Source organism: Echeneis naucrates, chromosome 17 (genome assembly GCF_900963305.1).
Source record: "Echeneis naucrates chromosome 17, fEcheNa1.1, whole genome shotgun sequence".
Taxonomy (NCBI): domain Eukaryota; kingdom Metazoa; phylum Chordata; class Actinopteri; order Carangiformes; family Echeneidae; genus Echeneis; species Echeneis naucrates.
Window position 1 is genome coordinate 18,432,465 of NC_042527.1, and position 13,803 is coordinate 18,446,267.

Sequence of the window (13,803 nt, forward strand, 5' to 3'; positions counted from 1 at the left end):
AACTTGATTGACTTTTTAATAACAATTTCTACATTTACATTTATTGTACATGAAGCTCTACAGAAACATTGCACATAAAAAAGGTAACTCAGAAGAACCAGCTCAACTCGGACTGAGACTGAAAAATAAATATGGGCTTCAAAGAGGAGCGGTGAGAGTTCACAGTAGGTGATCCTCAAATCAGTGAATGATTTCTTTTGTTCTGGATCAAAGTTACCATTTGGACACATTAAAACACGTTTCTCATGTAGACATTAGTAATTTAACATTCACCCCAACAGGCTGCCAGGTGTTAGTGTTATCAGGATATCACCAGTTTACACTGGAGAGTTTCAGGAGAAACAGCCGACGTACAATCATGGAAACAATCATGGAGTGTGTCGACAGCACAAACTGAGGTCAGTAACTTTAAAATAAATGACAATTAACATTATTAAACACTACACACTCATCAATATTCCTCCTTTAATAACAGCCGATCACCGCAGACGTTTCCTAATCATCACTGCACGTCACTGAAGTCTTCAGTAATTACACCAGTGCTGATGTTTTAATGACCCAAGTCAGTTTAGTGCTTTACTAGTTTTTCACTTGCAAGCAGCTTCTAAGAACGTAAAAAGGTTTTAACCCTCAAAATTCAGTTGACCAATGAACATGTGGTACAACCCAAGTGTGCTGCTTCTCTACATGATTTAGAATTAGCTATGAAGAAAAATCTATCTCCTTACACAGCAGCTTAAAAACCAAGGCCTTATAAACTTTAAAACCTCCAACATTGGATTAAGCTGGAACATTTGATGATGTTTGATGTTCCCAACAACCTAAAAAAAAAACAAAAGTGTATCTTGACGGCATAAATAATAAAGGCACTATGAGTACACACAATCTCAGTAAAAGCCCCGTAGTTTCAATATGAACCAATAAACAGTAAACTGAACAATTTATCTTAAAGTATAATGTCCAAATTCCTGATTTTCCACTTTGGCACAATGGCACCTTTTGTAACAGAGTCTCAGTTCCTCCCTGTAGTGTAAAGTCAACCAGTCAGTTTTCTAAAAGCCTGTGTGAAGCGTCGTCTCGTTAAACTGGTAGTTTCAAAAACACTCGGTTTGAAGCTTTGGTCAAACGTATTCTCGGCTCTCAATGTCCTTTTTGATGGCTTTTTTGATTCTGTCGATTTCATCCTCTTCCGAGTCATCGTCGTATTTATCATTGTTCTCCTTCTTGTCATCGTCCAAATGAGCTGAGTCGGTGTTTCCGTCGCTCCCTCCTGTGGTGGACTGCAGCTCCTCTCGTATGGAGTTGAGCTCCACCAGACCGTCGTGCAGTTGTGTGGCCACCTCCCTGATTTTGGCAGCGAACTCAGATTTGGCCCCTTTCTTCAGCTCTTTGGAGTCTTTAGCCACAAAGTAGATGTCCATGCCCACAAAGAGTCCGGTGAGGACACCGGTAGCCATGCTGGCTATCTGCACCGCTCTGGCCGCCGTGCTGCCGGCCACATTGGCGATCTGAACCACACGCATGATCTCGTTGGCGTTGATGAGAATTGCTTTTCCTGCCATGGCACCGTCTTCATAGAAACTACTCGTGAGCGCAGGGAAGTCCCGGTTATACGCGTGATTTTTCATCTTCAGCAGGTCAAATTTGCGCAGGTTTTCAATACCCTGCTTGATGAACTTCAGGCACTTGTTCAAGTCCAGTATCTTCTCCTGGTAGTCCTCCACGATCCTCTCCACCTTCTTTCGATCCATTGAATTATTGACCTGGTTGGAGATGCCGGCGCCTGCTGATGTCAGGCCGCCGGCCGCGGCGACACCTAATCCCACCGCCGTTACAATCAAAGAGGTGCCCAGAGTGACCGGGGCCAGAGCGAGGCCCGTGATGGTGGCGACCCCACCAATGGCGCTGGTGGAGCCTCCGGTGATTTGGGCGATCTTTGTGTTCTTGTTGAATTTGTCCAGGCCGTCGGCAATGCTGTTGAGGTCGATGACGTGCTGCCAGAGGGACTCTGCTCGCTCTGAGAACAATTTGTTAAAGACGCGAATTCCCTTCTGCACCTTTTCAGCTGTCAGAGCAAAAGCCCTGAAAAACAAAGGTGAGAAAAATAGTGTGAGGCAAACTCAGTGCATCCAAAATTGTTTATATTCTTTCCCACACTTTTTTAGACACTGGTTTTATGAGCTGAACGTTTGATATTCCCAGCATCCTGCTCACCACAAAGGAGTTTATAAATTGTTACTCCAGATTATAACTGTTTTTAATGTGTGTTCAGGTGGTTCATTATGTTCACCTGCTTTCTGGCAAATAGCCTAATTCTGAAAGGGTGTTGTGATGACTTATTTGAACCTTTACTTACTTGGCCTCTTCTTTTTCTGTCATGTCATCATCCTGAGGAGTATTTTCCCATGCTGAAAAGGTAAAAGCAACGTTTAATACATCGCTTGGCTATTTGGACAAACACTAATGTTGTAAATTTTATACTGTACGATAGCGATTTAATGTGAACTGAGTGGAACTGATGGTGAAAAAAATAAAAATAAAAAATTCAGCCCTCGACCGTCTAAATGAAGCCAAAAGAGATAACGTTTTTATTTGTAACTCACGCTCCACAGTGTTCCACCACTCCATAAGATCCAAATCCTAAAACAGACAGTTAGGATTGTATAGATTTGCTTGTTTATGAATGTTGTAAATGGTTCGACTCAACAATATGAACTCATTTTCTTTTAGAGACCAACCTGGTCATCTTCAGGCTGTGAGGAGTCGATACGAAGGTCCTCCAGTTGGTCAAACAAAGATCTGTTTCCTCCTTCATTCTGAGACAAAAGAAATAATTCATCTTTAATATTCTGTATGAGCAGCAGTATTTTGTCCATATCATGTATATCAGGGGAAATTAAACAATTCAAGTTTCACACTTTCACTTTTATCATATATGCTCAGAGTTTGAGGAAGAAGTCAAGGTTAAAGGGATCCTGAACATTTTTGCAGAAGTAAAGAGAGCTAAAACCTTTCACAGAAACATTGAAAAAAAAAAAAAGGAAGCAGACAAACAAGTCAGGGCACATTGCAACCAAAGCTCGTATCATCTTTCAGGGTAAGATTGTTCACAAACAGCGTGGAGGTGTGGGGGCTGGGTTTCAACAGCGGTGCAGCAAAAAAACAAAAAAAACAGGTTGGCTATAATAGTCTCCCTTAGGAGGTGAGTGGACGCCCTGGAAACAAAGCAAATAACTCCATAAATGAGGTAGTTATGAAAGAGGGAAGGGTCAGGTGACCGAAACAGAGCTTTTGTCATCCTCAGCCATTATGAGTCTCAGTGGACGCAGACAGACTGGGTGGGACAGCTCAGGGGGTTAAAGTAAAGGAAGTCAGTCTTCAGTGTCTGTTTCATTTTTCCTCTTTTCTTTACCTCTGCTGGGTTTCCTGCAGCATCGTCATCTGTAGGCCTCCGAATCACTTTGGCCTGAAACAAATGAAAACAAACCCGAACCAAAAGATACAGTTAAAGAGTCGTGAAATGACAGTCGCTCTAATCCAGGCAGTTACAAATCATTTAAAAATTTGTTTCTACAGGCAGCTGGGTAATTCAAAACTTGGCTCCTGAAGGCACCATATGTTTGGAATTTCAGTTATGCAGCTTTTGAAGATAACAGAGCAAAATCTACAGTACATTTTCAGTTATTGGATAGAGATACAGACGGCGGAGCAGCAGAACAGCTGCCAACGCAATCACAATAAGTTTTTACTGCAAATCAGCTGCCCAAATCAAAAAAACAAAACAAAACAAAAAAAACAAACCTCTATTAGAAGAAGTTTGAGTGTTTAGCTAACCCTCACTGACATCAGCACTTTCTGCCTGAGGGTGTGTGCGTTCATCATTTAATTAGACTACTGAACAGGAAGATGGTTCTTTACAGACTGTGACACATAGTAAGATACGGGTCAACTAGATTGGTCAACTCAAATTCAGTCCAGTTAGTCCAGCTCGGTAACATGCAGAAGCACACTGGCTGTGGAAAAGGCTGCATTCATAGACAGGTTTATACAAGCAGACACTGTGGACAAGGGAGGCATGAAGGACCAAGTTTGTAGAGTCATGTGAATGAAAGCTACCTTGACCCGTGGCATAAAGGGGTTGTGCCGCTTCGGTTTCTTGACTTTGGTCTAAAAAGAAGAAAAAAGGGATTAGAGCTGAAGATACAGGTCAAATTTAAAAAGGTTCATTCAGCCATAACTGCAGTAAAAGTCAAAATGTTGAAATCAAGCACAATTCCTCAACAAGCAAAAAGGACGGAGGCGAGTTCCAATCACCTCCTCTCCTTTGCTCTTGCCCTCCTCGTCATTCTTTTCCTCTTTGGATTCATCATCATCTTTCAGTTCTTCATCATCAGAAGCAGCCTAAAACAAACAGCAAACAAATAAGCTACGAGAAGTATATCATGTATGAGAAGTACATAAACATTTAGTCTGGCGTGTACCTTGGCTGCAGCACGTGACATAAACGGGTTGTGCTTGTGTTTCTTCTTGGTCTGTAAGGAAGTGGCAGAGTGGCAGTGTTTTTTCAGTTGAAATCAGAAATCATTTCATTACAGCTACTGGGGAACTATATTTAAAGAAGGATGCTCACAGGGAATTTAATTCATATTCAGAATAAATGAATAATGAGATGGGAAATGGGTTCTTCTCTGGCCAATATCAACTCTAACCCTCAACTGAGTTTGCTACCATTTTGTTTTGTACTTTTACATCATCTGTCTGACGGGATAAAATGAACTTATCAGCCTTCAGGGTCTTTGAGGGCGAATGAACAAAATTCATGCAACTAAAATCAAACATTAGCTTTCATATTCCTCACACTGCCTGTAGCGTGTAGTCACAAGACACATTTGCATGATGCAAACATAAAAGGAGCTGATAAGGAGGAAGCAGGAACTCCAACAATTAGATCCTGGCTCAAGAGATACACTTTGTTTTCACATCCAAGTATCTGCAGATTAGGGTTCAAGCCAAAAACAGTTGACTCAGCCACTAATCATTCCAATGTACGTAAATTAATCAAGCTTCATGTAACAGCCACTGTGTCACCAATCAGTATGCAAACAGCCTAAATGTGCCTGCTCTGGTTGTTGCAGTGAATAACTTACAGTTTTGCTCTCTGGGGGGTTCATCTTGTCTCCTTCTTTGGCCTCAGTAGATTTGTCTTCTTTAGGTCCTTCATCATCTGACTGGCCCTGCTGCAAAGTGAACTTATTTAATAACTGAATTGTTTCAGCTGAGCATTGAAAGTGTATGTACAGATCTTCAGCTTAGATGCAAACACGTGAGCTGGCAACATAGTTTTGAAAAAGACTGCTAGCTGGTACATATTGGATATTAACAACACTGGATTTAAAAATTCTGATCTGCACTCAGCCCTTTTCTTAAGACGTCACAAACACACAATGGCGTTGCTTGTTCATAGCCATTATTTCTGTCTGACCTTGTACTGTGTGAACAAGTCAATACCTGATGGTTGTTGTTCTTTTTCAGAGCACGGGTCGCTCCTCTGTTAATCTCCTATAATCCACAAGAAAAATGTTCTGAAACACCAGAGCTTACAGTCGAGTGTCAATATACATCAACTACAAACATCCAATGCTCCTTTTACACCAAAGTCTTCCTCTACCTCTTCTGATGGTCTGGGAGGAACTGCTGGAGTCTCAGCAGGCTTTTCTTTTTTATCCTACAGAGGAAAAATAAGTTTACTCCAAAACAGAAAACACAGAAAGAGAGACACCCTTCAGCTATCTTTGTATGAATACAAAATATTAAATGTAATCACTTTTGCCTCTAAAAATAGTACAATGTCAATTTCATTCTTGCTTCTTAGTGTATAGAAAGATTTAGAACGATATTTAATGGATTTGATTGCTATTCTAACATATCTTGTTTTTTTTAATAAACTACCTGATTATCGTCCGTTCCTCTTAGTTTTGCTTTGTCATATGTAGAAGTCCTTTTCATCTCCTGCAGCACGAAATGACCGAAAGAGAAGTCAGCATAGCCTCATGTGGTCGATAAGTCACCGACAGACATTTTTGTTGAACTACATTGCAAACCTCTTCTGTTGGTCTGGCTGGGATAAATGGAGTTTCACCCTTTTCCTTCCTTTCTTGCTGAATCACGTTGCGTTTGACCTGACAAGGATACACATGCAGAGTCAGACAGTGTGATGGAGTGAGAGGACAAAGATCACCGACAGCAAGCAAGATTGAAAGGGAGGCAAAGGGATGTGGTGGAGGTGCGGAAGCCAAGGAGCGTGAGGAACTGAGATATTCTAGACAGAGGTTCATCAGCCACGTGTGTGTGTGTGTGTGTGCATGCATCAGCGTCTTCACCGATGACTAAATAGACTGACCGGTTTCGGTTTTTCTTCCACTTGCTTGTCATTCTCCTTCAGCGTCTCTGTGTCTTCAGGGTCTTTCTAAACAGAGGACATCAAATACTAGATATTAAATTCTATCGACCAAAACTAAATCACTTATAAATGCTCTTCAGCTCCTCAAAAGCAGTTCACATTTTTCTTCGGCAGTGTGCCGAACGTACTACATGAGACCTTCCACAACATTTTTCACAAAAATTGCTTCAGTATTTATTTATTTTTTTTTTATCATAAAGAACACCCCATCTCCAAATTTTTAAAGAAGGACAGTAGAAGTTCATGTTGCAGTAAAATGAATAGAAACCAATGGTTGCCTCAAATGGTAAAAAAAAACAAACAAACGTAAAAATATTTTCACCTAATGGTTAGTTGTGATTAAAAGATCATTTAAAATGTGTAAGCAATGTGCAAAACAAAAACTGCTCATAAAAAAAAAAAAAAAAATAAATAATCCAACACCACAACCTCCACCTTGGTCACAGCCCCATCACCACTACCACAGTCATAATCAAGACCTCCACCACCAGCACCTTTAACAGTGTAATTACTTTATTTGCAGAGCGGAATGGATTCAGTTTGGTCATGGCTCCAATCATGGCGTTCTGAGAGAACAACGAACAGTGAAAGATTTCAGTGGATCAGCATTTTACATTTGGCAGCCGTGAATCATATTGGATTCAGAATAGATCTCTAATTAAAACTCTGTTTAAACTTGGAAAGCAGACAGATGACAGTAAACATTATGAGCACCAATGAGCAAAAACAAATGTCAACACTGACTGTTTATCCCCTGAGCAGACAAGGAGAGTTGGTTGTTAAAGTGGATGTCATACAAATGTCTGCAAATATGTATTGTTAATTAGTTGGTTTCAGTTATTTTTACAGAAACCAGTCAGACTGCTGCGTTTTACTGTTTTCTTACAAATTTATTATTATGTGCATTTTTTCCCCCAAACAGGAACTTCAATGCGTCAGAACTCTTTGTTGCATTGTCTCCTCATTTCTGTATATTTTGATAATAAAGCCTTAAAAATGTAAGTGGAATTGCACCTGGTTGGTAAAAACAACCTGCAAACCGAGCTGAACACTTGACTTTAGATAATCCACCTTAGTGTTGCCATTTACAGAAAGCTTGATTAATAATAAAACAAAAAAGGTCAAGTATTTTCAGCGTATGGATAAAAAAACCAAAAACAAAACAAAACTAACTAGGATCAAATCACCTGCTTGTTTCCTGAGGACTTGTCGCTGTATGCTGGAGGATCCTCGTCATCGGAGCCTGTTTGCTTCTCACTCTGCAGAGAAATCATTATTTTATGAAAATATGAGTGAGGCTGTACAGTTTCTGCCACATTTACGATCCAAACCAGCCTTACTTTGTATGCTGATCGAAATGGATTCAGTTTCGTCATTGCTCCAGCAAGCTTATTCTGATGAGAAGAGAAGAAATAACGAGCTGATTAGAAACAAAGCATCAAACAATAGAGAGCTTCATCTTAGACATTTCAAACCTGGACACACCTGTTTGTGACTTGGCTGGCCCTCTCCATTGTCCAGTGTCTCCTCACCATCAGTGTCTGCATTCTTCTCCTGCTGATGGAGCCAATTATTGTTACTGCTGTATTAGCTTTACATCATCAGTGGATTACTTAATATTTGTACAAAATCTAAATATTCTGGACCTTTCCAGCAGGGGAACATAATGGATGAACTGACATGAGAGGCCTTACCTGTCTGTCAGGGGAGAACGTGTTTTTCATCATTGCACCAAAGCCGCTCTGAAATAAGAAAAAGAAGACACTGTACCTGTCCTCACATTCAGCTGTTAAACAGAGAGGAGCTACTCTGCCCTGACAACCAACCTGCTTCACTTTGGGCTTGTCTGTGGAGGAGCTGCTTTCATTTGAGTCTCCAGAGTGTTCGGCCTTGTCCTTTTCCTGATATAGTACAATACATGACAACACCATTTAGAAAACACAACCATCAGGCTGGTATTGTACTAGATGAATGACAAAGCTCTGACAGAGAGAAAAAAATGACCTGAGAGGAGGACGCAAAAGGATTCTTTAGAAGTTTTGCTGCGACTCCACCCTGTTACAACACAAACACAAAGCTGTTTCAGACAACCACCAGCATTACTGCAGCACAGATCCAAGTGAAAAATTCTTTATAAAAACAAACTTGACTTTAAAATAAAGAGGCCTCATCACTCACCTTTGAAGATTTCTCTGTTAGATTGTCAGTGCTTGCAAAGAGTTCACCTTCCGTGGACAAATCATCCTAAACAGAGGATTAGGACACACAACAGTGTTTCATTTCAAAATAAAATAAATACCAGGACTGCACACATGCTCACTCACACACAGGATATTCTTGCAGTAAGCCAAGAATGTAGGGGATGTTCTAAGTTACCAGCTGTGGTTCGATGTCTTTAAGGACTAATCGAGTTGTTGGAAATATAGTCACCATCCTAACTCTTCCTGAGTTACAGCACTGAATAATGGCTTTGCGTCCAAGTGACGCTTTATGGCAGATTTGAGTTGGTTTCCTTGAGGCCTACCTAATATATTGTTTCACAAGTTTACCCGATTTAAATGGTAAAACCCACAGAGAGGTAATTGGGACAGCATATCTTTTTTCTGTTTTACATCTGCTAGCTTTGCAGGCTGAAAGAGAGAGGGAGAAGGAGAGAAAGGGAAAGAGAGTCTGTTAACCGAAAGTTACCTGAAAATGAAAATTCCCATCTTACCTGAGATTGAGATTTGGCACCTTTTTTTCTGAACACACCACTCAGAAGTCCTCCTTTCTCCTGCAACAGTTACATGATTACAGTTACACTTGAAGGGGTAGGACAGTTAAGGAGGATGGATGACAACTCTCACCTTTGTGTTGTTTTCAGAGAGACTGTCATTGCTGCCTGAGAGCGATTTGGATGCAGACACATCATCCTGACGGTGAAAAACAAATGTGTCATTTCCTGGTAAGATAACCAACTATGAGACAGCGATCTGTACAACTCTCACCTGAAATTCTGCCTTCTGTCTGGGGGGCTTTGGGGACTTCTTAAGTATTCCACTGAACACCCCACCTGACTCCTGGAGGGGAGAAGGGGGGCACTCATAATAAGAATACAACTTTCATTCTTCATAGCACAGGTTGTGATATTATTGAACAATCCTTCTGGTTTCAGATGTTAAATAAACAAGCAGCAGCTTCTATTCTCATCCACAAAGCTTGTTTGGGTTGTCGCAAAACACACACTTTTCAATCTCTCCTCCCAGTGACTCCTGCTCAGGTCTACTGCAGGGCTTACGGAAAAAATCCTGAGACTGAATTTAAACTATTCAATTCTTGTTAAAAATACAAAATAAGAAATAAATAACCAGCCCCTCTCTTTTATCCACTTATTTTAAGTCAAAAAGGAGCTGTGTGTCTGTCATGTTGGGAAGTAAAGGACACTGCAGTGTAAAGGTGAGGCAGCATGTCTTATTGTTTGTCTGTTGTGTGATGTTAATATGGTTGAGAGGGAAAGCTGTGGCACAGTGCCGGATACCAATAATGAATGAATCTATTGAATGAACCACGCATTGACTAAAACGTGGGCAGTCCTCTGTTGTTCACAGAAGGATCACAGAGGTAGAGGCTTTATGGAAACTCACCTTAGTGTTGCCATTAAACTCAGCGGGTGCAGACAAATCGTCCTGAGGGAGAGAAACAAACATCTCAACGTATGAATGTTATAATCTCCTAATAATGTAAACATCTTAAAGTAAAACAAGAAAAATGTACGACTCTCACCTGTGATTGCGTTCTTGCTCCAAATGGTTTGGGGGATTTTTTAAACATCCCACTGAACACCCCTCCGGACTCCTGAGGAAAGAAACAGGTCACACAACAATTCATTTCACATACAAACAAGTGCAGTTTCTGTATTTTTATACTAATGCAGCTGTCAGAGGGACAGGCAAGGATTCACACATCAGCTGGCACTTTGTTTCAAATCGCTGATGAATGCAGGTTTACTTCGCTCTTTCAAACAACACAGGTCCCAAATCCTCCATTCAGCGGGCTCGACTCTGCATATTTACCACAGCACTAAGAAATGTTCGTTTAGTTTCAAACTAATTTTGTATCAATAAATGTTTCAGCTCTCCAAGGCCAATTTGATACAAGGTTTAAGAGAAGATTTAGCTGATCTTTATCACGGTTAACTAATGAAGATCACTGCTGAATTAACTCGAGTTTACAGCAAAGAAAACAGGCATGCTGTGTCTTTAAACAATGAAAACTTCACCAACTTGTACATACATTCTTTGTATGATTTAGTAGAACTTGTAGCATGAGGGATTTTGCTTTATTTGATACCTATAATATATTTTTTCAATTTCTCAATGAGACTCACCTTAGTGTTGGCGTTCTCAGAGAGACTGTCATCACTGGCTGAGAGCTTATCGTCCAAAAGATCCTGAAACAAAAGATTATCTATCAGCTTTTTAGTGAGATGCAATATTCAATTTTTCAGATCTGCAGTTAAGATGATCATTTTCGAGCTGATTTTTCAGTGCGAGCAGAACATGAGACAGAAGATCATGTTTCACCTGTGAAGGCCTCCTGACATGTCCCCATTTCCGAATACCAGCCAGCACACCTGATTTTTCCTGGGAGAAAATGGCAGATAAAGGTTTGGTTCCAAAGATGAAGATGAGCCGCTTGTGTGTGCAAAAAACTGAAACGTCTCGGAGCGGAAACTGAACTCACCTTTGAGGACTTGCTATTGTCTGTTAAGCTGTCGCTACTTGCAGAGAGTTCAGAATTTTGTAATGAGTGGCTGGACTGTGAACAAAAAAAAAAAAAAATAAAAATAATAATAATTCATTCACAATTTGTTTGATACATGGTCTCAGTAGCTAAGCTGTTAAGCAACACATTAATAGACTTATCATTTCTGCTCTACTTAACCATATTTAAATTTGAAAAATGAAACAGCAAGTCCATCATGGCTCCGACAAACCTGTGTTTGATCCTCTTTGGAAGATTTGTGGGTCTTCTTAAATATTCCTTTAAACACACCTCCTTTGTCCTGAAACGTTTGTCAATCTCGGTCAGTGATACAATATCTTTTAAATGAAGTAGTTTGGGTTTTAAACTTTAACAGAAAACACAAAACAGAGCAGAAACAGTTTACTCGCCTTGGTGTTATTGTCTGCCAGACTGTCACTGCTCTTTGAAAGTTCACCATTGGCTGACAAATTGTCCTGTAATGTCAGCACAGGATATTTGTGAGTTTATGTTGAGTCAAAGTGTACAACGAAATGCCAATGTCTTGGTGAAAGCCATATAATTTAAAGCATCATTACCTGCGCTTGGTCAAATGGCTCCGTGGACTTAGAGGATTTTTTGAACATCCCACCAAATAGTGCTGCTTTTTGCTGATTGAGACGCAAAATAAAAAATGTATTGTTATTTTAATCACATTTTAACCAAATGTAAAGGACAAAAATAACAAAAACCAGAACCATCTCCTCTGTCGCTGTCTGTCAAACTGTTTTCAGAGCAGCTACTTGGATGAGTGAGGAACAGGTGCTGAACAAAGACTGTCATGGCCGATGAGTCAGCAGCATAAATCCGCCCCCCCCTCCCCCCCCCGGGCCCCCCAGATGGAAAATACGGCCCTGAGAGTCCAGCCAGCTGTTGACTGTTGTGTTTATGAGTTCTCAGTCCCACACAGGAAGGTCAGCTGGACAATCCCCAAACACACAAACAAACACACAAACAAACACACAAAGGCGTTGACAACTAAAGTCGACTCACCGAGACGCCTCCTCCATCACAGTCCAGGTCCAGGTCCAGGTCCCCGTACCGGTCCTGACGTCATTCACGGATTTAGTTACTTTTTATTTTAAAGTACTGTTTGTGCTCAGATACAGTTTTAAATGCTAACGGCGAACTACAGATTTAAACGTTAACGGCGAACTACAGATTTAAACGTTAACGGTAAACTACAGATTTAAACGTTAACGGTAAACTACAGATTTAAACGGTAACGGTAAACTAAAGATTTAAACGTTAGCGGTAAACTACAGATTTAAACGTTAACGATAAACTTCAGATTTAAACGTTAACGGTAAACTTCAGATTTAAACGTTAACGGTAAACTGTAGATTTAAACGTTAACGGTAAACTTCAGATTTAAACGTTAACGATAAACTTCAGATTCAAACGTTAACGATAAACTTCAGATTCAAACGTTAACGGTTAACTAAAGATTTAAACGGTAATCTTCAGATTTAAACGTTAACGGTAAACTGTAGATTTAAACGTTAACGGTAAACTGTACATTTAAACGTTAACGGTAAACTGTAGATTTAAACGTTAACGGTAAACTTCAGATTTAAACGTTAACGGTAAACTGTAGATTTAAACGTTAACGGTAAACTGTAGATTTAAACGTTAACGATAAACTTCAGATTTAAACGTTAACGATAAACTTCAGATTTAAACGTTAACGGTAAACTGTAGATTTAAACGTTAACGGTTAACTAAAGATTTAAACGGTAAACTTCAGATTTAAACGTTAACGTTAACTCACCATTGGTGCTTCGTTTGTTTGTTTCTGGTTTGATGTGAAAAACTCCGATGTCTGACCGACTTTAGGGGATGAATATCGGTATAAAACGCTCCGGCCCTCTGTCTCCCGTTCTCCGTTCTCCGGTCTCTCGGTCCTCAGCCTTCGGTCCTCAGCCTTCGGTCCTCAGCCTCCGGTCTCTCGGTCCTCCGTTCTCCGGTCCTCAGTCTCCCGATCCCCGGTCTCCTGTCCTCGGACGGTCCCGGTTGTTTTCGTCCTCCCTGCTCGGTTTAAGAAGCTCAGACTTTCCGCTGACTGCTGCTGACTTCCGTGTTTTGTTTCCGTGGGGCCGAACTGGGACCGGCCGATCCGGTCTCTGCTCCTCCACCTGACGGTCCGGTCCAGGTGAGGGCGGGGCCGACTCACCTGAGATCAGCCTCATGATGCGTTCAGGAGCCGCTCGGACATTTGCCCACTTTGTTACGGTCACAAAATGGTGGATTAAATATTCAGATCAATTACTGATCACCTTCTTCTCCTTCATTTATTCATTAACTATTGAGAACTTCAGTAAAGATTTAGACTGGATAAAACATATAATACAAATGATAAATCGTTTATTGGTTAATTGGTTATTTTTGGTTAATATCCGGCCAAGTAGAATTATTCATTTATTTATTGACATCCATTTTCATCTTAAATATATAGAATAATGTCAGCTTTTCACCTTGTTTGAGTTTAAATTCATTCAGGTCAGATTTCATTTCTGCATGTGAATAATAAGACAGCCAATGGAAAAGTTTTCATGGTTCCA

The 13,803-nt window shown here is 40.4% G+C and overlaps 1 protein-coding gene across 6 annotated transcripts; it reads right to left on the minus strand.

The window, feature by feature from the left end:
- On the minus strand, positions 1-13,382 carry apol1 (apolipoprotein L, 1). Of its 6 annotated transcripts, none has more exons than XM_029525242.1 (35): positions 13,014-13,382; positions 12,236-12,289; positions 11,782-11,853; positions 11,614-11,679; positions 11,436-11,504; positions 11,183-11,257; positions 11,023-11,082; positions 10,827-10,889; positions 10,223-10,294; positions 10,084-10,125; positions 9,448-9,519; positions 9,307-9,372; positions 9,174-9,233; positions 8,639-8,704; positions 8,465-8,515; positions 8,287-8,361; positions 8,155-8,202; positions 7,946-8,014; positions 7,801-7,854; positions 7,648-7,719; positions 6,973-7,026; positions 6,401-6,466; positions 6,102-6,179; positions 5,950-6,009; positions 5,669-5,725; positions 5,509-5,559; positions 5,148-5,237; positions 4,482-4,532; positions 4,315-4,401; positions 4,117-4,167; positions 3,413-3,466; positions 2,739-2,816; positions 2,604-2,640; positions 2,357-2,408; positions 1-2,082 (listed from the first exon to the last, which is right to left on the minus strand). In XM_029525242.1, the coding sequence occupies exons 1-35, from the start codon at positions 13,014-13,016 to the stop codon at positions 1,122-1,124; spliced, it is 3,036 nt and encodes a 1,011-aa protein (XP_029381102.1). In that variant the 5' UTR covers positions 13,017-13,382; the 3' UTR covers positions 1-1,121. The 6 variants fall into 6 exon arrangements, with proteins under 6 accessions (XP_029381102.1, XP_029381103.1, XP_029381101.1 ...); XM_029525243.1 differs by having other exon boundaries at positions 5,148-5,234; positions 7,946-8,017; XM_029525241.1 differs by having other exon boundaries at positions 7,946-8,017.
- Between the last annotated feature and the right edge of the window lie 421 nt (positions 13,383-13,803).